Below are 23,137 nucleotides of genomic sequence, written 5' to 3' on the forward strand. Positions count from 1 at the left end.
ACAAAGCAACTCCTGTGATTTCCTTCGAAAGAACCGTTTCAATAATTAAACGATTTTTGAGGGATTCAACATCAAATAAATAAACTACATCTGTAGAACGATATGAAGAAGTATCACCCAGCAAAATTTCTAAAGAAAAAAGAAAATAAAACTTCCACAAATATAAGTGTAATTTTTTCAAATAAGTTTTATGTCCTTATAAGTCTATTTTTTTAATCTTTTTTTATAAAATACTATGTTTGACTATTTTAAGAGTGATAATTAAATTTTAAGAAAAAATATTTTAAGAATCATTATTAGAAAATTTTTAAAGAAATTTAAAAAAAAAAAGTGAGATATTTATAAAAATGAAAATTTTATTAGAGAAAAATTTTATGTTGCAATAATGAAACTATTTTAGACTCTCCTCAACAAACTTTTCCTCAATAAAAATTTAAAGACAGGGAATTCAAAAAGTATAAAAAAGCATTTGAGATTTCTCTAACCTATATAAAGTCCAAACAAACAAATTAAAGGTTGGTAATTGTTAGTATGAATCCGACAAAAAGCATGTGTGAACTAATGAGAAATTGTATTGTGAAATTCAATTTTGTCGTTTCCATTTCGGTCAAGCCAACAACATGTAATTTTTATTACATTATTATTTTAGAAAAGCTCACACGTCTACAAATTTAGTACCACTCTAGACTCTAATTATTCAAAAGTCAAAGAAGATCCATGCATTCATGAAAACGAAAACCTCGGATGAAATATTTTAACTCAACTAGATTCTATAGGACACAGTGGTGACTTGCTAGTGAAAGTGATCATTTGACTGGTCTTTGAGTTTTGTGAGTATCTAATGAAAGCCAAAATAAGATATTATAAAATGTAATTAATAGTATCATATTTAATTAAAAAATAATTAATATTCAATTGTTTTTGTGTAAACGTAAGACGTGGGGTGAGTCACTAGATGATTTACCATCACGGTATTGGTTATGAAGTGGTGGTGTAGTATTTTGATCTTCTAGTACCACTACAAAAAAGTGCTCCCCAGCGACACATATTAGCGACGTGGCTGTCACGTGGGTATTTATTGCCTCTAGCGACGTGACTACCACGTCGCCACATGTTTTTAATTTTAAAATAACTTTATAAATATAAAATAAGGATGAGTCAGACGTTGGGTTACATGAATAAAGTTGCGACGTGGGTCAAACGTCGCTACATTAAATGTATAAATTATAAATTTAAAAAGCAATAACGTTCACATGGGGGGAGATTGGGGGGAGATTCAAATTTTAAAAAATTAAGTAGTGACGTTGTAAACACGTCGCAACATTTAAAATGTTATATTGAATTGACTAGGTGACAGGATTTATGGCAGAGACATTAATTAAATGTTACCGTTTGCTTGTTGCGACGTGTTTACCACGTGGCAACTAGCGAAATTAAATTCACGTCGCTACATTGGGTATAAATCAATGCAATTCACTTCACTCCACCACACCTTCGTTGCAGAACAAGAACAACAATAACTTCATCCCCAAAACCAGAATAAGAACAACAACTTCAATCTCCCAAAATCCAACTCCAATTGCATCAATCCAAATATTTTTTTGATATCAAAGGTAATGAAGAGGTTGAACAAGTATTATGTTATAATTTTATTCTTTATTCTGTTATTAATTTTTGATTTTTTTTGGTATAGTTTTAGTAGATTGAAGAAGGAGGAGAGTAGATTGAAGAAGGAGGAGTAGATTGAAGAAGAGGTAAGTAATTAAAATATATTTTTAGTGTAATTTATAATGATTTTTGGGTTAGATATATGGTATATATTTTTGGGATACATTTATTAAAATAGATTTATAATGTGTTTGTATAAATTGTAAAACTATTAGAAATAAATTGATATATTAAAATTGTTATGATGTGTTTTAAAAAAATTGATATATTAAAATTGTTTTTAGTATAATTTTTATTAATATTTTTATTAAAACTATACAAACATTATTATATATTATATATTAAAACTATTAATATTATACAAACATTAAAATTATTAAAGTTGTTTTTAGTATATTGATATATTAAAACTATTATTAAAATTATTATATATATATTATAATATTTTACAGTATATAAAATAGATTATTATAAATATTAATATAAATTTAAAAAGAATATAATAGTTATATATATTATAAAGTTTTCATTTTTAAGAATATAATATAAATATATACTATAAAGTTCTCACTTTAAAAAATATATTTTTATAACTTAAATAAATTTTATATATGTAAAACTAATATAATAGTTATATATTATAAAGTTTTCATTTTTAATTTTTATTATATATATTATTTATTATAATGAGAAATATTATACTAAAAAAAATTTTAATAAAAAACAAAATATGTATATGTATATCATATTTTTAGTAGATTTATTAATTAAGATATGAATGTGTTTGTATATAGATTTATAATGTGTTTGTATAAATTGTAAAACTATTAGAAATAAATTGATATATTAAAATTGTTATAATGTGTTTTAAAAAAATTGATATATTAAAATTGTTTTTAGTATAATTTTTATTAATATTTTTATTAAAACTATACAAACATTATTATATATTATATATTAAAACTATTAATATTATACAAACATTAAAATTATTAAAGTTGTTTTTAGTATATTGATATATTAAAACTATTATTAAAATTATTATATATATTATAATATTTTACAGTATATAAAATAGATTATTATAAATATTAATATAAATTTAAAAAGAATATAATAGTTATATATATTATAAAGTTTTCATTTTTAAGAATATAATATAAATATATACTATAAAGTTCTCACTTTAAAAAATATATTTTTATAACTTAAATAAATTTTATATATGTAAAACTAATATAATAGTTATATATTATAAAGTTTTCATTTTTAATTTTTATTATATATATTATTTATTATAATGAGAAATATTATACTAAAAAAATTTTTAATAAAAAACAAAATATGTATATGTATATCATATATTTAATAAAAACATTTTTTATTTTTATTTTTTATTTTATTCATATATAATAGATTTAAAACTGAATTTGTATATATGTTATAAAAACATAATATGCATGTGTTTGTATATTTTCAAATATAATAGTAATATTTCTTATTTCTTATTTTTTATTTTTATTACTATATATGTAACAAAAACACAACAGTAGTATTTTTATTAAATAATATTTCTAATATATGTAGTTTAAAATGTGTAGTTAAAAAAAATTATTTTATGGTTAAATATGTTCAATATAACGCGTGTAGTTAAAAATATTAGTAGTATTGTTACTAAATAATAGTTTTAAGAATAGTAAATATTAACTAGTATACGTCTAAGAAGAATATTAAGTTGATTAGTATTCTAACTCCAAATGACAATGATTGTATAAATGTGCAGTATGGAATATTATCGGTATTATCGTAGTTGGATGTACGATAGAACATTTCCAGGAAGAATGGGACTTAAACCCAATTTTATAGTAGGAGTTGAAGGGTTTATAAGTTGGGCGTTTGCTCAGGAATTATGTCGAAGCGAAGGAGGAGTTAGGTGTCCCTGTCTTAAATGTGAATGTAGACTAATAATTAGTGACCCACAGGAAATAACAGCTCATTTGCATAGAAGGGGTTTCATTGCAAATGATTGGGTTTGGACGTTTAACGGTGAAGAACTGCCTAGTAACGTACAAGAGACTAGCAACTCTCATGCTTCAAGTAGTCGGCCGCCTGTGGAATATGAGGAAAACTTTAATCTGATTGGTGACATGGTTGAGGATGCTTTTGGTGTGAACGTGACCTATGATGAGCCTGAAGATTTTGGTGGGGAAGAGTTGCCGAATGAGGAAGCGCAGAAATTTTATCAGTTGTTGAATGAGATGAATACGCCGTTGTTTGATGGATCGTCTGAGTCAAAGTTATCAATTTGTGTGAGATTGTTGGCCGCCAAGGCAAATTGGAATGTTCCTGATCAGTGTTTGGAATTCTTCGTAAAGATGATGTTGGACTCAACTGCAATGAAAGACAACTTGCCTACAACATTTTATGAAGCAAAGAAGTTGGTGTCGAAGTTGGGCTTAAGAGTAAGAAAGATTGATTGTTGCATTAATGGCTGTATGTTGTTCTACGACAATGAGTTTGGTACTCAAGATGGGTTGTTGGAGGAATGTAAGTTTTGTAAGAGTCCAAGATATAAAGTTCCCAGTAGAGCCGTTAACACTAATCAAGACCGTGTAGCAGTAAAGTCCATGTTTTATCTTCCAATAATACCAAGGTTAAAAAGAATGTTTGCTTCAATGCACAGTGCAAGTCAAATGACATGGCATCACACAAATAACACAAGTCCAGGCACTATGAGGCATCCATCTGATGGCGAGGCATGGAAGCATTTTGATCGAATGCATCCTGATTTTGCCGCAGAACCTAGAAATGTCAGGCTTGGATTATGCTCGGATGGATTTACTCCCTATGTCCAAGGGTCGGGAACCGCATATTCTTGTTGGCCAGTTATTGTAACCCCTTACAACCTCCCTCCTGAGATGTGCATGACAAAACCATACATGTTTTTGACGTGCATCATTCCAGGACCTTCGAGTCCAAAAGCAGGAATTGATGTGTATTTACAACCTTTAATTGATGATTTGAAGAGATTGTGGATTGGAGAATGGACTTATGATATATCACGTAAAGAAAACTTTATAATGCGAGCTTCATTGATGTGGACCATCAACGACTTTCCAGCATATGGCATGTTGTCTGGTTGGGGTACGCATGGCAAAATGGGTTGTCCGCATTGCATGGGAAACAACAAAGGGTTCACGTTGGATAAAGGTGGGAAAAGCTCGTGGTTTGACTGTCACCGAAGATTCCTACCACGAAATCACTCCTATAGAAGAAACATGACAAACTTTAAAAAAGATGTACGAGTGAAAGATTCGCCTCCGCCTCGATTGTCACCATGGGCTATATGGGAACAAGTTAGTGAGCTACCAAAATTTACAGATACTGGCAAAGAATGCCGAATTGAAGGATACGGAGTCACGCACAATTGGACAAAAAGAAGTATATTTTGGGACCTCCCGTATTGGAAGGATAACTTGTTGCGCCATAATCTAGATGTTATGCATATTGAGAAGAATTTTTTTGATAATGTATTTAACACAGTGATGGATGTGAAAGGCAAAACAAAAGATAATGAAAAGGCCAGACAAGACATGGAAAAATGGTGTAACAGAAGAGAGTTGGAGTTGAAGCCTCTACCGAATGGAAAGTTATTAAAACCCAAGGCTTGTTTCACTTTGACTTCCCAAGAAGCTAAAGCTGTTTGTCGATGGCTAAAAGATTTGAGAATGCCCGATGGGTATTCATCAAATTTATCAAGGTGTGCTGACCCTAACACTGGGAAGTTGCATGGAATGAAAAGTCACGATTGTCACATTTTCATGGAACAATTGTTACCAATTGCATTTGGCTCGCTACCCAAACATGTTCTTGATCCACTGACTGAAATTAGTCAGTTTTTTAGAGATATTTGTGCGTCAGCTTTAAAAGTGGAAGACATCATGAAGTTGGACCAAAACATTGCAATCATTCTTTGTAAGTTGGAACAAGTATTTCCGTCTGGTTTCTTCAACTCAATGGAACATTTACCTGTGCATCTTGCATATGAAGCCTTTCTTGGTGGACCAGTTCAATATAGGTGGATGTATCCGTTTGAAAGGTTCATGGGTGATTCAAAGCGATCAGTGAAGAATAAAGCAAGAGTTGAAGGTTCTATATGTGCACATTACCTGCATCGAGAAACATCACATTTTTGCAGTCATTATTTCAATCACTTGATGTTAACTCCTAGAACCATACGGAATCCGGTAAATGTCAACCAGAGGAGTCAATTCACCTTATCAGTATTCGGTCTTCCAGGTCGACCTTCTGGAAAGAAGAGTGTGCATTGGTTGACCCAGAAAGAAATGCAATCCGGACATGTCCATGTCTTGATCAACTGCGTCGAAGTTAAACAATACCTTGAGTAAGTTTACCCAATAGTTTTTTTACCTTTGTTGACAATGTCTGTATACCAAACTTATTTAACTTATGGTGTATATTTTGTAGGGAATTTAACAATGCCTATTTTCATAGTACCGGTGTACAATCAACATCCGGCGTCATTCATAAAAGATACGCTCTTTGGAGTGTGAGATGATATATCTATAAAGATTGGGATCATATCTAAAAGATGAATCTCATATTTAAAGAGTGGTTAGAATAGTATCTACTTCATAAGGTACATAAGGTAGTTACATCACTATAAAAATCAGATTTTATTTTGGTTGGAAAATGGATTTTTTCTAAGTTATGCGAGGTAACAAAGAGTGTCATGAAAACTTACCACTTTAAACCTCAGTTTTTGTTCCACCGAGAGAAAAGTTGTAATGATCATTATTTCGATCCTCATTAACTAATACATAAATGGTATGGAGAGAGCTCATTGGGCAAAGAAAAATCTTGTTATCTGAATGTATTGGTTACAAGAGGACCAAGTGTCTTATATATAGACAGTTGTGCCAAAAAGCTGAATACACACTATAGTAACCCAAATTCATATAAGGAAGATATTATTATGAATCTAATAGCCCCTCATAAGCTTGAGGGTTAACAGAGGGAACACCAAGTTTAGACAAATTAACATTGAAAGGTTGAAGGTCTAAGGGGTTGGTAAAGATGTCAGCAACCAGGTGAGAGGAAGCAATTGGAAGAAGATGGAATAGGCCAAGCTGTAGTTTCTCGTGAACAAGATGGAAATCTAAGTCAATGTGTTTAGTGCGTTCATGAAACGAAGAATTTGTGGCGATGTGGCGTGAGGAAGCGTTGTCACAGTAGATAAGGGATGGTTCAATGAAGGGAACCTGTAATTCCTTTAAGTTGTTGGTTAACCATTAAAGCTCGCAAACAATGGATGCCATGGCATGATATTCGACTTCGGTGGAGGTTCGTGAAATAGTTGGTTGCTTCTTTGATTTCCACGAGATCAAAGAGTCTCCCGAGTATATATATAGTAGTCAGTGATGGACCTGCGAGTATCAGAACAGTTTTCCCAGTCGAAGTTGGAAAAAGCTTTGAGCTGCAATGGTGAAGTAGAAGGAAAAAATGGTCCTTGAGCTGGTGACTTTTTGAGGTAACGGAGAACACGAAAGGAAGCTTGATGGTGTAGGTTGGTTGGGTGAATCATGTATTGACCGAGTTGTTGAACGAAATATGACAGGTTTGTGCGAGTGTTGAGTAAGTAGATTAATTGTCCAATGAGGCGACGATATGGAGTAGGATCCTCTAGAGGTGTGCCTGCGTTGGTAGTGAGTATTTTGTTGCGAGCCATTGGAGTTGTAGAAGGCTTACAGCCCAAAAAACAGCATTAAAGAGGTTTTCGAGAGCGTATTTACGCCGACAAAGGTTGATATGTGAACTAGTTCTTGCCACCTCCAAGCCAAGAAAATAATTTAAAGGTCCAATATCCTTGATGTGAAAGTGCTGCTGCAAGATGGCTTTAACTGGATTAATGACGGTTAAGTTGTTACCTGCAAGGACAATATCATTGACATAAATTAGTATAATAATCAGATTACCATGCTCTTGGCTAATAAACAATGAGTGGTCAATAGGACATTGTTTGAAACCATTAGCAAGGAGAAATTAGAAATTTTATCAAACCATTGTCGACTCGATTGCTTTAATCCATAAATGGATTTCAATAGTTTGCACACTTGATTGGGATAAAAAGGTGTAATGCCCTTGGGTAAAGCCATATACATTTCTTCATCCAAATTATCCTTTAAAAACTCATTGTGAACATCGAGTTGAAACAAGTGCAAATTTAATGAAGAAGCTAAGGTTAGAATGAGTCTTATAGTTGTCAGTTTAGCGGTCGGATAGAATGTGTGAAAAAAAATCAGTACTTGTAACTTGCGTAAATCCTTGAGTAACTAACCTAGCTTTATTTCGTTCAATGGAGCCGTCAGCATGAAACTTAGTTTTATAAATCCATTTGCAGCCTATAGCCTTTTTACCTGAAGGTATAGGTGTGTAAATCCATGTTTTATTGGCTATAAGCGCCTAGATTCTTGTGTCCATTGCTTTTACCCAATGAGCATTAGTGCTGGCTTGTTTAACGGTAATAGGATCATATGCAGTAGTAATAACAGAGATAAAAGAATAATATGCAGGAGAAATATTATGATAAGAAACATATTTGGAAATGTCATGAGGAATAGGAGAATGTACAACATTACAAACAAAATCTTTTAAATATGCAGGTGCAGTCCTATTTCTAGTAGATTTGCGAATGATTGACTCATTGTTATTTCTATGTCACGGGAAGAAGAAGAGTCAGGGGACAGATCATGGGAAGGTAAAAGTGAGGCATGAGAGGGTTTGTTTGTGGGGCTAGATATGAGGGTTGAAGGTGGTGATGGGGGGGGAGTTCGAAGTTAAAGGTTTAGATGTGGGATCAAAAGTGGTAGGAGGGGTTGAGGGATGGATGGGAATGTCAAATATAAAGGGTATAATTGAGTGAGTATGGTCATTGTTTTGTGTATGAGTTGATGGAAAATTGGTATATGGAAAAGAGTTTTCATAGAAAACAAAATCTCTAGAAATAAGAGTGGCCCTAGTGTTAATATAAAATAGCAAATAGCCTTTAATCCCATTAGGATATCCTAGAAAAACACATTTAGTGGCCCTAGGATCAAGTTTATCTGTATGCCTAGTAATGGTGTTGGCATAGGTCAAACATCCAAAAAAATTGAGTTGTGTAAAGGTATGAGGTTCCTTGAATGTGAGCTCATAGGGCGTGCTGTTGTTTATGGTGGGACTGCATAGTCTACTAATGAGGTATGTAGCATGGCATAATGAAAAAGACCAAAAGCATTCAGGTAAGTTGGCATGAAATATAAGATATTTAGTGACATTAAGAAGGTTCCTATGTTTTCTTTCAGGAGTGCAATTTTGTTGGGGGGTTTCTACGCAACATCTTTGATGAAGGATACCCAAGGAGGCATTAAAAGAGGGCACGAGGAATTCACTACCATTATCAGTCCTAATAGTTTTAATTTTGGCAGAAAATTGGTTTGGACAATAAGCAACAAAATTATGAATGCGAGGCCTAGTTTTAGATTTTTTGTTCATTAAGAAAGTCCAAGTGTATCTAGTAAATTCATCCATAATAGTGAGAAAATATTGATAACCATCTAAAGAATGCACATCAATGGGACCCTAAATATCTATATTGTAGCAATGAAAAGTTGAGACCAAAGCCATTGATTGATTTGACTCATTATTTTAGTGAAAGTCGCCACCGCGCTTTATTATTTCCAAAGGAAATGGGAAAAGAGCAAAATAAAAGCCAAAAAGAGATTTTTAAAACAAAGCAGAGATCTTAGGTACGGGGGTTGATTATGCAAGGGGAAGGTGTTAGCACCCCTCACATCTGTGGTACTCCACATGAACCTTTTTGTAATCTGTGTAAAAAGAGTTGTGTGCAAAAGAAAGTCTGTTTGATTTTAAAATGATGCTCGGCAAGATGTTATATCTTGTGCCTACATACCTCCTCAGTGCAATGGAGAAGTTAAAGCAAATGTAGTTCCTCTCAAAAGGAAACAAAAGGTTGTTTTAAAATGAAGAGACACTTTGTCATCTCAGAGGAGAAAACTCAGGTAACCATACTTCAACATGAGAACAAGCGTCACAAGTGAAAGAAGGGCTCCAACTCGGATAGAGATCAACAAGTATGCCACTAAATCTTTCAAGTGGAAAAGAATCAACTATATCAATCAATATCAAGGGGATAGGGCATTACATCTCAACTATGACGATTACTCGTGCCTAATCTTTAGAAGAAGATGTTTTAAAATAAAAGCCACAAAGGGAAAACAAATTTGAATAAAAGTTTATCAGAAGAGCTTTAAAAGTTTGCAAACATGAGAAGATTTTGAAATAGAAGGAGAAAATTGGAAAATCAAAGAAGATGAGAAGAGATGAAGGGACTATCGTAAAGCATAAAATAAAAGCTAAGGACAAGAACAATATAACCAAATAAGAAGCCAACACTTGACATTAAGAAGTCAATGTAGATTTCCCATCCTTTGAATTTACAAACCAAGCAAGCTCAATGTCAAGCACCAGATGAAATAAGTCTCAAATGAACATAACATCTCCATATATATAACTTGCACAAATCTTTGAGAATGCACCATAAGAACTTGAGACAAAAATTGGGCAGAGTAACAACTGTGTATAGATGAATTCTCAATTACAATGCCTTGGAATTAAACCTCAAAGACTTTATACAAAATAACTTGCACACACAAAAAGAAACAACCCAATGTCTTGGAGTAAACTCCAAGGGCTTCTAGAATATCAACATAAAATAGTCAAGGTCTCAGTCCAATAGTCCATCCTCCAAGCTTAGTGTATAGTATCCAAAGTCCAAGTTCACATTAAGTTTTTTTATGGTTCAAGTTTGATTATTAATGTTTTAAGAACAAAATAAAAAGGTCCAAATGGACAAAAGAAAAAGTGCATAAGTATAAACATAGGTCCATAACAACGAGACTGGTCAATAACAATTTATGTGTTCAAAAGCAAATTGGAGAAATGATATGTAAATCATTCTCCTAACATTTGCAACACATGTAAAATAACAAAAAGAATTCTCTTAACCATCATGGGACTCCACTTTAATGGTTCATTAGAGGAATGATAACCTCCCCATAATGAACTTTTCAAAACTTGCACCCATAAATTAAGAGAGTGGAAATGAAGAGAAATATTGAAAAATAATAAAAAGGATATTGATAAAAAGGGATTATTGAGACAATTTTTTATTGATATTTTAATATAGAAAATAATGAAGAGAACTAATACTAATATATTTTGTATCATAACATATATACATATTAAGAGTTAAAATAAAAAGAAAGTAAATGTTAGAAAAATTGATGATAAAATAAAAAAATAAACTAAGAAAAAAGAGTGTAAACGAGGGCATAGGCGTATAGCAAACTCACACGGGTGCATCATAGAGGATATACGAATGGGTCACTTCTCTTGTTGTCCTGCTTAAGCCCAAAACAATTCAAAAGAACACGGGTGAATCATTGAAACTTTGGACGGGAATTTATTTGGGCAGCATAACATTAAGATTTTCTCCTCCCCTTTGTCAGTGTGATTGCCTCTTTATTTATAGCAAGAGGAGATTGGATTTGAGTGAGAGGAAAATTGTGTGAAGGTGATGAGGAAAATTTTACTTCCTACCCCTACATTTGCCCTTCTACCCCAACAATCATATTTTTTTGACGAAATTACCCTTACATAAATAGGAAATTTTTTTCTCATTTTTCACTTTTTACTGATCTTGAACAAACACTCTCCTTTTATCTGTACGAAACACAAACCGGAACACCTTGGCAAACTCTTCCGGTTCACTAACTTTCCAAACCGGAACACATTTGGTAAGTGGTCCGGTTCAGAAAAATACTTCACGGAACACTTTTGGTTTCTGTTCCGGTGCGTTCGCTTCCAAACCGGAACACAATTTGGAACTCTTCCGGTTTGTTGCCTATGATACCGGAACGCTTTTGAAATCTGTTCCGGTTTGTTTTCATCTCCACCGGAACCCTTTTGAAAACTGTTCCGGTTTAGCTCAGTTGCAAACCGGAACCCTTTTTGGAACTGTTCCGGTTTGGTTTTTTTTATTTTTTTTTTAATTTTTTTTTTTTAATTTTTTTTTCAGGAAAATGCGTACACTTGGACCAGACGGGAGACCACATTCCCGCCGCCGCCGCGACGAAGCTGGTTCCTCTAACCCACCACCACAGCCAGTTGGATATCCTGGTGGACCATCAGATTTATCTTTACTTGTTCGATATCAAGACCATGTTGCTCGCCGGTTATGGTACGGAGAGGTAAGTAAAAATTATTTGATTTATTTTAAATAGAATTTATTATTATATCTTCTAATGTAGTTTTTTTATTTATTTTCAGGAAAGAGGCTCTAAAAAGGAGCTTAAAGTTGCTGGGCACGGGACGAAGCTCCAGGAGAGAGTGCCTCAGCAGCTCCCACCTGAGATTGAGGCTATCGTGTCTAGGTCAGGTCTGGCTTCTCTTCAGAGAACTAGCCTGACCAAGATAGACGTTAATCTCGTCTCAGCATTTGTGGAGAGGTGGCATGTTGAGACTTCGTCATTTCACATGCCATTTGGTGAAATGACGATTACTTTAGATGATGTTGCGTGCTTGCTCCATTTGCCTATCAATGGTATGTTCTGGTATCCTCATGAGCATGTCACAGAGCAGGTGGCTGTTGATCTTGGCTGTGAGTTATTGGGAGTGGATAGACATGCCATGGCTGTACATGTGCGTTCTTGCAGGGGAGCTTATTACTCACTGCAGTGGCTGTATGACAGATTCGTGCAGTACCGTGCTGCTGGTAGTTGGACTTACGCGACCAGGGCATATCTGATGATGTTGGTAGGTTCTACCATTTTTGCGGATAAGACATTTACCCTGGTTGAGGCCCGATATTTGCTATTGTTTAGAGATCTACGTGGGCTTGGTTCATACAGTTGGGCATCAGCGGCACTGGCCACTCTTTATCGCCACCTTGGGTTCTGGATTATATTTTGGATTCTATAGTTGATTTTAGTCTTTTGTTTTATTCTATATTTTATTGTATATTTTGGATTATATTTTATTCTATAGTTTAGATTCTATTTGGATAAGATATCTTATTTGGATAAGATATTATGTGGATAAGATATTGTGCGGATAAGATTGCCCTCATGGCCTATAAATAGGACCTCCTAGTGTTGACACAAAATATCATATTTTTCAGAATGTCTCTTGGTAATTTTATGGTTGACACAATTGTTTTCTATACTGGAACTAAGGAACCCATGAAGCTTTCAATACCTAACGATTGCGGGAGACTCGAGTCACTTAAAAGTTGGGTGAAAGAAGAGTTGCCAGAAACTGATAACCGAGTGGTGACTAAAATCTGGTATCGTGAAAATTGGAACATGGATGTTGATGGAAGGATAAGTTATAATATTGTGGAGTTGAAATGTGATGGTGATATGAAAGACATGTGGAAATCACACCGCCGTAAGATAACAAAGGGACCGATCGAGTTTGAGGTAAACCTAACAAGGTCTGCTGAGGATGTTCTGAAGATGCTGGTGCGCCCAGAATCGTCTGCAAGAGTCTAATGCTTTAATGTTTTATGTTATTGTTATCATGTTCTATGTTTTAATGTTCTATGTTATTGTTATCATGTTTTAATATTCTATGTTATTGTTATCATGTTTTAATGTTCTATATTCAATGTTATAATAATTTAGTGTTTTTTTGTAAATAAAATAAAAACTTCTAAGATGTAAATAAAATAACTCAATCTAAGACGTTTTTAGTTAAAATATTACATATAAATTAAAGTCACTTAATTAATCTATATTAACACGTGATGGTAACATAGGCGTAAGATGATGCCAATGTTGAAGACGTCCAGCAAATCCTAACATCCAAGATGTCGCCACTTGAAGACGAAACTTCATCCAATCTACCGTGACGGGTGGCAGCGGGAAGCCTTCTTTCATATTAACCTGATTTCATGACATAAAAATAATTAACAAAGTAATTAAATAAGTAATTATATAAGTAATTAAATAAGTAATTAAATAAGTAATTATATAAGTAATTAAATAAAATATATATAAAGGTTACCCGAAGATAATGATTCTTGTTGACAAGGCCAATGCAATATGTAGGAGCACTTGGAGAAAATGTTGTTGTCATAGGAAAAAAGGTCAAGCAAGGGTTACCAAGCAGCACAAGAATAATGTTATACCGATTCGCTATCAAATAACCCATCTCTGGTAGTGTCAACCATTTCTCCGGTGGTTGAAAACCAACATGATCTATCAACAATCCATTCCTCACTTCGGATAAACTTAGACCGAACAATCTCTCATATAAGTCCTTCTTTTCTCTTAATTCCATGTCCAAGTCACGACGAACCATTGCCCAACCATCCTCACTATACCCATGCCACGAAGCAATTGCTCTAAATCCACAATTACCATCTGCTACAACATTAACAATCTCGGTAATATATGGCCTAATATGACAAGGAAACTGAAGAGTGAAATCCTCATCCTTTGCTTGTGATTGCTTCTTTGATTGTGATTGCTTCCTGGAAGTTTGTGATGCTTGCGATTGTTTTTGTGAACATTGAGACGCCTGATCAGCATACTCAAAACCTGAAGGATCCCTATAAACATCATACCCAACTGGTTTCTTCCCTTTCCTCTTCACTCCGCCTTTAGTTTTTATTTTCTCAGGTGGTGGACACAATGAAGTTGTTGTGGGATATGCAATTTCACAAACCCTACTTTTCAATGCTCTTTTTCCAACAACATCTAGTGATTTAAACCTTCTCCACAATTCATCAATTGCATTATTCATATCAACCTCCGAACCAGCTTCCTCATCTAAAGGCAAGTCACCTTCCATAGATAGTATCCTCCATTGAAGATGAACACTTTCTATTTGTAATGGGATTCCAACAACAATCGATCTTCCCATCTCACAAGCACAAGGTAGCCCATAACTTGTTCTCATAGTACAACCACATGTTTCCCTACTATTTAACACATAATCAAGCCTCGATAACTCTTCTGCAATGCGTCTCAAAGCAGCTCTCGATACTGAACCACGCAAATTATCATAAAATGGACTAATGTGTGCGTGCTCAACCTCATAAAAACTTTTTTGAAACGAAGCTCGAATGTTACCTATTTGGATTTTTAGGTTAGAATTCATAGCTTCCCAAACTTTGACCATGTCACCAAGGCTGTTTCCTAACATCTGCTTTAGCTTCCAATGTGCAGATTCAACCCTAAAATAAACAAAGAAGGTATAAACATATAATATTCCAAAAATTAATACTAAATAAATATTTTAAGAATTATGACATACCGATTTGTCGTGGTGTTACCAAAATGAAGCACTCGATTAATCCATGCGCCTACAAATCTTTGCCTATGTGGGATCAACCAAGTGTTCTTCACGTAATCGAGGAAGTTAGTACAAGCAAAGCATGCTTGTTCAAGATATTGCAACCGTACACCATACTCAACCTCATTACTAGCCCATACAACATCTTTCCACAATGTGCCTATCGTCTCTCGCATGTCTTTCATCACATATTCCTTGCATTTCATCCCAACATTTTGGTTAATATGAAAGCGACATAGCAAGTTATGCGTCGTAGGAAAAACAACTTCAACTGCTTTCATCAAAGCAAGATCTCTATCCGTCAAAATCACTTGTGGAACCACATCTTTCTTCACAAACAATTGCTTCAGCTTATCCAAGACCCAAATATAACTCTCTGTCTGCTCACACTCCATATAAGCAAATGCAACCGCAAATGTCAACTCGGTCGATGTCATACCAACTATTTCAAACAGAGGTTGTCTATATTTGTTGGTCTTATAAGTGGCGTCCATAATCAAGACAGTAGGAAAAAGATTCAGCAACTTTACCGAATCTGGATGTGCCCAAAAAATATCTCTCACAACTTCACAATCATCCCGTTTCCTACTCCAATAAACATAGTTCGCCTCCTCTATAAGCTTAAGCAAATGTTGTATCTCACTTCTTGGACCTCTTATCTCTGCTTCAATCACACTTTTATGCTTGTATATTTGCGTGATCCGAGTGACGTTCTCAGGATCTCGCTCTTGCAAGGAAGTCAATATGTGTCTAGGCGGAACATGTCTCTTTGTCAAATCAGCAACATGCTGCTTCTCATCTGTTGTCAACCTACCAACAAATGAATGGCCTTCTAATCTATCTGGTAAACCATGATTATGAACTCCACATTTTACATCAACCTTCCATCCAGACCCATCTTTTGCCGGAGTCGATCTGATTTTGAATGGACATCCACATCTCTTAGTAGCACTTTGAGTCTCACTTTTATCCTTATATTTTCCACCTTTATCGCACGCAAATATAACTTTGTTACTTCTTCCTCTTTTGCCTGTTTCAGTGTCTGAACGCGCTATGATAACAGTCACTTTATTGTTGATTCCGGTCTCTTTAACCCAGCGGATGACTTCTTCCCGTGTGACAAATCTCTGTGAAGTTGTGAAAACATCAGTGGTATCTATAGCTGTCTCGTTTTTCCGACAAATTTGGAGCGGAACTTCCATACCTACAAAAAAAAAACCAAAAATTTAAAAATACAAAATGCGTTCCGGAACAGTTTTCCAATCTGTTCCGGTTTGATATCAAGTTCACCGGATCACTTTTCAAAACCGTTCCGGTTTGATTACAAATGCACCGGAACACTTTGCTTATCTGTTCCGGTTTGATTTTCGTATTACCGGAACAGTTTTAGAATGTCTTCCGGGAAGAAAAAAAAGCAAACCGGATGACTTGTATAATGTGTTCCGGTTTGTTAATTTGTGAACCGGATGACTTACCATAAGTGTTCCGAATTGAAGGTGCGTAGGGGTGCAGATTTGAATTTTTTTGACTTTTTAGATGAATGGTAAAAAGTAAAATGGTAAAATGGTTATTAACTATTGAGGGTAAAGTTGGCATTTTTACAAAATTGTAGGGGTAGAAGGGCAATTGTAGGGGTACGAAGTAAAATTTTCGGTGATGAGATGTGCAAGAGTGGAAACGAACTCGTGACTTAGGCTTGAGGAAATCTGAAATTTTGTTTTTACTGAAGGTGAAAAGTGTGAACCGTGAATTGCTTGTGGGTGGGGTCCCAAACCATTTTTTTCTCATGGCTTATGGCTTAAATGACTCAAATTATTCAAATGGCTCAAAATCTTGGCTTGGAAGTTAAACTTGGCTTGGACCAATGACAAAGGGCCTTGATTCAAATGGGCTTTTGCTAATGTTAGCAAAATGTACCTTGGATTGCAATTGTACCTATTAACCATAAAACAAAACAAAAGATACAAAATATTTGATTTAAAATTAATAAAAATTCAATCTAGAAAAACTAAATTGAATTTAAATTAAAATTTGAATCAAAGAGTTAGTAAATGAATGAAATAGAATATAAAATACGTAAATGAACACGAACATGTTTTTTTTCAAACGAAATGCACATGGACATATAAAATGTGGGACAAAAATTAGGGTATGACACATACGTAATAGTTCAAAATAAGTGGAAGTAACATAATTACTAGTGGGATAAGGTTGTCTAAATTGTTTAGCTAAGTGGAAAGCATGACATAACAAATCTAATGATATTTGATATCAGTTAAGGAAGTAGCCATGTGTTGTAGCACCTCATTAGAGGGGTGACCCAATATGTGGTGCCATATTTCCAAATTACTAGAGGCACGAATATTCAAACTATCAATATTACAAGTAAAAGTTTGAGCGGAGTGTGTGTAAGTGTCTTTGTGCAGAATGTATAGATTCCTATGTTGTTCCACTTGACCAATTATCTTCTTTGTAGACACATGCTGGATATGACATGATTGATGTGAGAAACGAATGTGATAGTGATAATTGTGACACAATTTAGATATAGAAATAAGGATGAATCGAAACTAATGAATATAACAACATGTAGAATTAAAGAGGGATCAAGAATGATAGTTCATGAGAAATTGGCAAGAATAATGTTCCGATTGGGGAGATGAATGTGTAAGGGTTTAATTGACTTAATTTCAGAAAAACACTTGATGTAGGGGCATACATGATCAGATGCCCCTGAATCAAGGATCCACATAGAAGATAAGTTTAAATCAGTGTCTTTGTTGAAAAAACCCTGAAATGGTGTGAGAACTGAGATCTTTGTCATGAGCAGAGTTTTGAGCATTATTCATAGATTGTTGTAGGAGAAGAAGCAAATGCTTATAATCTTATTTCGAGATTACACAATCCTTTTCAGCATTGTAAGTCCTGGAATCTGAGGTGGGTTTGTTGTTCTTCGTGTGATACCCAAGGAGAAACAATGTTTAAAATAACAGGAATCCACCGTGTGATTTATTTTGTTACAATGAGTGCACAACATCAAACCTTTATTAGGAGTTTTCCTTCTTCCGCGACCATTGTTGGTGGAGTTATTGGTGTAAAGAACTGTAGGAGTGATGTTGAAGGAAAAAGGAGAAGTAACTTCTTATTGTGAAATCATTGAATAAACGAGGCTGATATAGGGAAGAAGATCAAGAAGAAGAATTTGAGTGCAGAGATGTTGTGATATGTATCATTCAATCCCTTGAGAAAACACAAAACGTACTCCATGTGTTTGTAACCACAAACATCCTTGGCCAAGTCACAAGTGCAGGGGATGATGCAAGAACAAGAGGGTGTTGGATGCATATCCTCAAGTTCATCCAAAGAATTTTTTCAGATCAGTGATATTGTGAAAGGGAACGATTACCTTGTTTAATGCAGTGAAGAGCGCACAGAATATTAGAGAAGCAAAAATGGTTTCCCTTGGTGAATCTTTCGCAAAGGTCGGGGCAAAGATCGAACGCTAAGTCGAAGCATATGGTACTTTGAGCAATTTGTGGTGAAAGAGATCGATTGATTCATGCGAGTACCAAGTTGTTAGCACGTTCCCATATATCGAAATCTTGGTGAGACAAAAGAGGTTTGGAGAGTGTGTCATTGATGAATCCAAGCTTGTTCTTTGATGTTAGGGTGCGGCGCATGAATTTTCTCTAGTTGTGGTAGTTACTATCATCCAACGGCGGCGCCACAAGAACGGCATCGGGGTTCTCTCCGGGATGTAGGTAATATGGGTTTCTGAATATCAAGATGGAATCTTGAGGGTCGATCTTGTTGTTGTTGATGTTATCACTGGCAATGGATGCAAAAAACCCTAATTTGAATGGATAAGGAAAAAGAATAAGGGCTGAAGTGTATTTGTTACAAGCGGACCAAATGTGTTATATATAAACATTTGAGCCAGAAAACTGAATACACACTATAGTAATCCAAACCCAAATAAGGAAGATATTATTATGAATCTAATATCAACATCAATTTTTTATTTCAAAATTATAAAGTGTTTCACATACCTTTCGATCTCTGTTAATATCTGAGAAAAAAAAGAAAGTATTTAGGCCTGTTTGAAATTAAAATCGAGAATAAATCTATTTTTTTTCATTTATAATTTGTTTTAAATCTCAATTTGACTCACCTGTATTTTTCGTACACATGAAATATAGTACAAATTTTGTGACTGAATCATATTTTATGTGAAATATCTGATTCAAGTTTAAAAATATGTCAATTAATTATAATTGTTTCAATAACATCTAGTAACTTTTATCTTAATCATTTCTAAAATCACATAAATAACTCATTGTTATTGTTTGACATTATATAAATATTTCTACATACAATACATAAAAACTAAACCTCTATACTAATAATAATAATTTGCTTATTAGTTTATTTTACATTGTTACATCGTTTCTGACTATGTGGAATTTTAGGGACATAATCAAACTCATGCAACAAACAAACCAAAGCTATGGAAGCTAAGAACACAAGCACAGGACCTAACATCCAAAGCATCAAAGGAATAGCAACACAAAATATCCTATTCCCAACAAAAGCTAAGGTAAACCCTTTTTCTAACACACTTTGTGTGTAACCACCAGACAAAAAATCTCCATAAGCATTCATCAAAAAATTTGCATCAATAAGAAACCCTATGGCCATTGAGCTGCACAAGAAACTAATCAACAAACATATTGATGCTGAACCATATTTCAAAAGGAAGATTTTATCCGATTTCGAACCGAAAAATTCGCTAGTAAATAGATGACTTGCATTGAATGCATTGTTGTTTAGGGCTGCCAAAGCCATGTTCACAAGAATTGTTATTGTTGCTGTGAGAATTGTAGCCATAAGAGTGTTCCTCAAGCTTTGTATACATAGCATAGCCTTTTTATCATCACCCTGCACAGTCATACCATCACAGACAAAATCAATTCTAAAGAAAAAATCAATTATACTAAAAAAAATATTTAAACACCTAAAATTCTATATACATAATACACTTTTCGAATCTATTTTGTCTCTTTCATAATCGAAACAGAACATACCTGATTTAAATTGTGACCCCAAGTATTCCTCCTTAACCTATCAATTCCATAAGTTGTGCGTGAAGGTTTGTTCTTGATAGTATAGAAGAGAAAAGCATGGTAGACTATTGTAATGAAAAGGCTCAAAGGGACTAAAACGGTATCCAAATAAACACCTTCTCCCATCTTATTCCTTAGTGATGAAGAAAGAAAAAAAGAACCTAATTTAGGCCTTAAGGGTTGGTTTGGTTGGTATAACCTTAAATGAAGTTTGATGCCTTCTTATAATGGACTAGAGTGCTATGAAAGTTGGCATAAGGTATAATAATAAAATGAATAGTGTGTGACATAATGTTTTTTAATTGTAGCTAGTGCTATACAACTTTTTTGTTGTTGTTATGTAGTGGAAATGATGGAATGGACATTAAATTTGGCGTGGAGATTGAGTCACTAGTCATACGTAACTTGTTTGTGTATTGTTTAAGTTAAATTAGGCTAATGAAAAGGAGCACGTTGTATAAAGATGTGTGTATTGTTTGATTTAAATTAGGTTAATTAGGTATGTGATCTCTTATATTTATTTTGTGTTTTATTTTGGATTCTTATGTATTTTAAAATTTGTTTTATCACAAACTTACTCTGAGTTTATCTTTTACAATAAGTGATGACTAACATACAGTTTGTTATTGCTTATGTGGCATCCATATATATCCTACTTTTTATAAAATTAAAATATTTGTATTTGTGTAGAATTTCTTCATTCTTTTTTACATCACATAATACTATTAAATTATTACACCCTCACATGCATTGACAATAAAATGACATTTTCACTATTTATTAGTAGTGTTTCTTCAATGTGAAAAAATTGTATAGTTAACTAATATGATATTTTTATAGTTTTACTTATTTACTAAATGATCTGTAGTTACGAATACTATTTGATGCCGACCCCTTTTTAATATTTAAGGTTAGATTAAGAGTTTGGAAAGAATGAATGAGAGGGTTTCGAAAAAAGAATATTTAAAAAATATATATAAAAAAATTAATATTTTTTTAATAAATAATTTTTTTATAAAATAATAAAAGAATATTTATCATTCACATTTTTTTTATTTTTGCAATATCATAACAATAATGATTATATTTAAATAGTTTGTATAAAATTTTCCATCCTTCAATATAAAATTTGAGTTACCCTAAATTAGGAGATTTTGTGTTATGAAAAAAATAAACATAAATCCTCCAAAATCCTCTCAACCAAAATTCTTCAATTCTTTCCTTTCTATTAGTCGCGGTGCATAATTATAAACAATTGGTGACTCATCTATTGATCATTAGACTCTGATATCAAATTAGAATTAGAGTCTGGTGCATCTCAATCTTAAAAAACGACTTATAAAGTGAGAGGTGTCACTCTATATAAATTTATTAAAATATGTCTTTAAATCTTAAGTGATGAAAAAAAAAGAAACATATTTCGAGATTGTAGCAACTTGAAAGCCGTAAATGCAACTAGGAATTTGATGGAATGCATCAAAACCGTATGGGCAACAGTCCAATGAAGGTGGGTGGCGATGGAGCCAACACGGTGGATGGTTCGGTCTGTTGAGGCTCGTGTCTGATTTTCTTGGTTCGTTTGTATTGAGCTTCATTGTTTATTTTCTTTGTGGATCTGTTAGTTTATGGGCTGAGTTTCGGGCTTGTTGTTAATCTGTTGAGTTTCAACATTTATAAATATGTATATGCATCATTTTTGTCTTCACAACCTTCAGACTTTATAATTGAAGACAGGGAGAAAGATTTGAGAATCCTAGTGGTAATCTTAGAGAGGCATGGGAAAATTTCTAAGAGTGTGCTCTTGGAATTTGAAAAGTCTTTGGAGATATCTAAGAGGATTAAGAAACACTTATAAACACCTTAACCTTGTATGATTCATTTATAAAGATTTGAAGAGATTAGTAAACACTTGGACAGAAAATAAGGTTTGTTCTTGGGAAGTTGGGTTTCAGTTTTCTTGTAATTCATTTGTAAGAACTTTTGGAATTATAGTTAATTGGAGAGCTTCTCTCCCCATACTAGATCGTCTGATCAAACTGGATAAACAAGTGATTGTGTTTTTTTTGTCTTTTATCTTCTTTTGCCAAGTTTATGTCTTATTGCACATATGGTTATTTTTGTTGAAGGCTGTTTATTTTGGTTGACATTGTTCTTTGTTCTCACACACCAATTTTTTTTGGTGTAATTAAACGTTTCAATTTCACAATAAGTGGTGTCCATTGTAGGCAAATGGGTTTTGTTTACAAATGAGCACCAGGGTTCTAAATGAAAAATCAAAAAAGTTTTCCAAAGACAATGATTATGGATTATGTAAAGTGAAGACGCATGCAATCTTAACTCGAGTAAAGTGTATTGATGTCTTGAAAGGTGAGGCATAGATACCTACACGCCTAAAAGAAGCAGAGAAAACCAAAATGGTGGATAAGGTAAGAAGTGTGATCATCTCGTGCTTAAAAAATAAAGTTCTAAGGGAAGTCGTCAGGGAGAAGATTACGGCTTTAATGTGAATATAATTTGAATCATTGTATGACTAAGTCTTTGACTCACAAGTTACGTCTAAAACAACAACTCCGCTCATTTTGAATAGTTGAGAACAAATTCATAGTGGAGCAGTTGCCAGAATTTCATAAAATTATTGATGATCTAGAGAATATTGAGGTGAAGATTGAAGATGAGAACAAGACTCTATTCATGTTGAGCTCATTATCCATATCTTTTGAACACTTTAAAGACATCTTTCTTTATGGTAAGGAATGAACTGGATAAAGTTCACACAGATGTGAGATCTAAATAATTTTTAAAGGTGAAAGATCTGAAGATTAACGATTGTGGTGAAAGCTTGAGTATCTCAAGAGAAAGAAGTGAGTGTAAAGAAATGTTAAAATTAAAGAGGTTTGAAAAATCAT

The 23,137-nt window shown here is 33.7% G+C and overlaps 3 protein-coding genes across 4 annotated transcripts; 1 reads left to right on the plus strand and 2 right to left on the minus strand.

The window, feature by feature from the left end:
- The first annotated feature begins 9,710 nt into the window (after positions 1–9,710).
- LOC131625778 (protein MAIN-LIKE 1-like) lies at positions 9,711–12,729 on the plus strand. The gene is made up of 4 exons (XM_058896610.1): positions 9,711–9,749; positions 11,565–11,779; positions 11,828–11,999; positions 12,079–12,729. Exons 1-4 carry the CDS (start codon positions 9,711–9,713, stop codon positions 12,727–12,729), a joined length of 1,077 nt encoding a protein of 358 aa, XP_058752593.1.
- A 779-nt stretch (positions 12,730–13,508) lies between these two features.
- Positions 13,509–16,832, minus strand: LOC131625783 (PKS-NRPS hybrid synthetase cheA-like). Of its 2 annotated transcripts, XM_058896618.1 has the most exons (4): positions 15,070–16,832; positions 14,886–14,989; positions 13,816–14,798; positions 13,509–13,694 (listed from the first exon to the last, which is right to left on the minus strand). In XM_058896618.1, the coding sequence occupies exons 1-4, from the start codon at positions 16,308–16,310 to the stop codon at positions 13,536–13,538; spliced, it is 2,487 nt and encodes an 828-aa protein (XP_058752601.1). In that variant the 5' UTR covers positions 16,311–16,832; the 3' UTR covers positions 13,509–13,535. The 2 variants fall into 2 exon arrangements, with proteins under 2 accessions (XP_058752601.1, XP_058752600.1); XM_058896617.1 differs by having other exon boundaries at positions 13,816–14,989; positions 15,070–16,829.
- Positions 16,833–19,503: 2,671 nt separating this feature from the next.
- LOC131625784 (uncharacterized) lies at positions 19,504–20,471 on the minus strand. Its single transcript, XM_058896619.1, has 2 exons — positions 20,193–20,471; positions 19,504–20,046 (listed from the first exon to the last, which is right to left on the minus strand). The coding sequence occupies exons 1-2, from the start codon at positions 20,355–20,357 to the stop codon at positions 19,534–19,536; spliced, it is 678 nt and encodes a 225-aa protein (XP_058752602.1). The 5' UTR covers positions 20,358–20,471; the 3' UTR covers positions 19,504–19,533.
- Positions 20,472–23,137: the final 2,666 nt, after the last annotated feature.

The sequence above is a fragment of the Vicia villosa genome, unplaced genomic scaffold, assembly GCF_029867415.1.
Source record: "Vicia villosa cultivar HV-30 ecotype Madison, WI unplaced genomic scaffold, Vvil1.0 ctg.000236F_1_1_3, whole genome shotgun sequence".
NCBI lineage: Eukaryota > Viridiplantae > Streptophyta > Magnoliopsida > Fabales > Fabaceae > Vicia > Vicia villosa.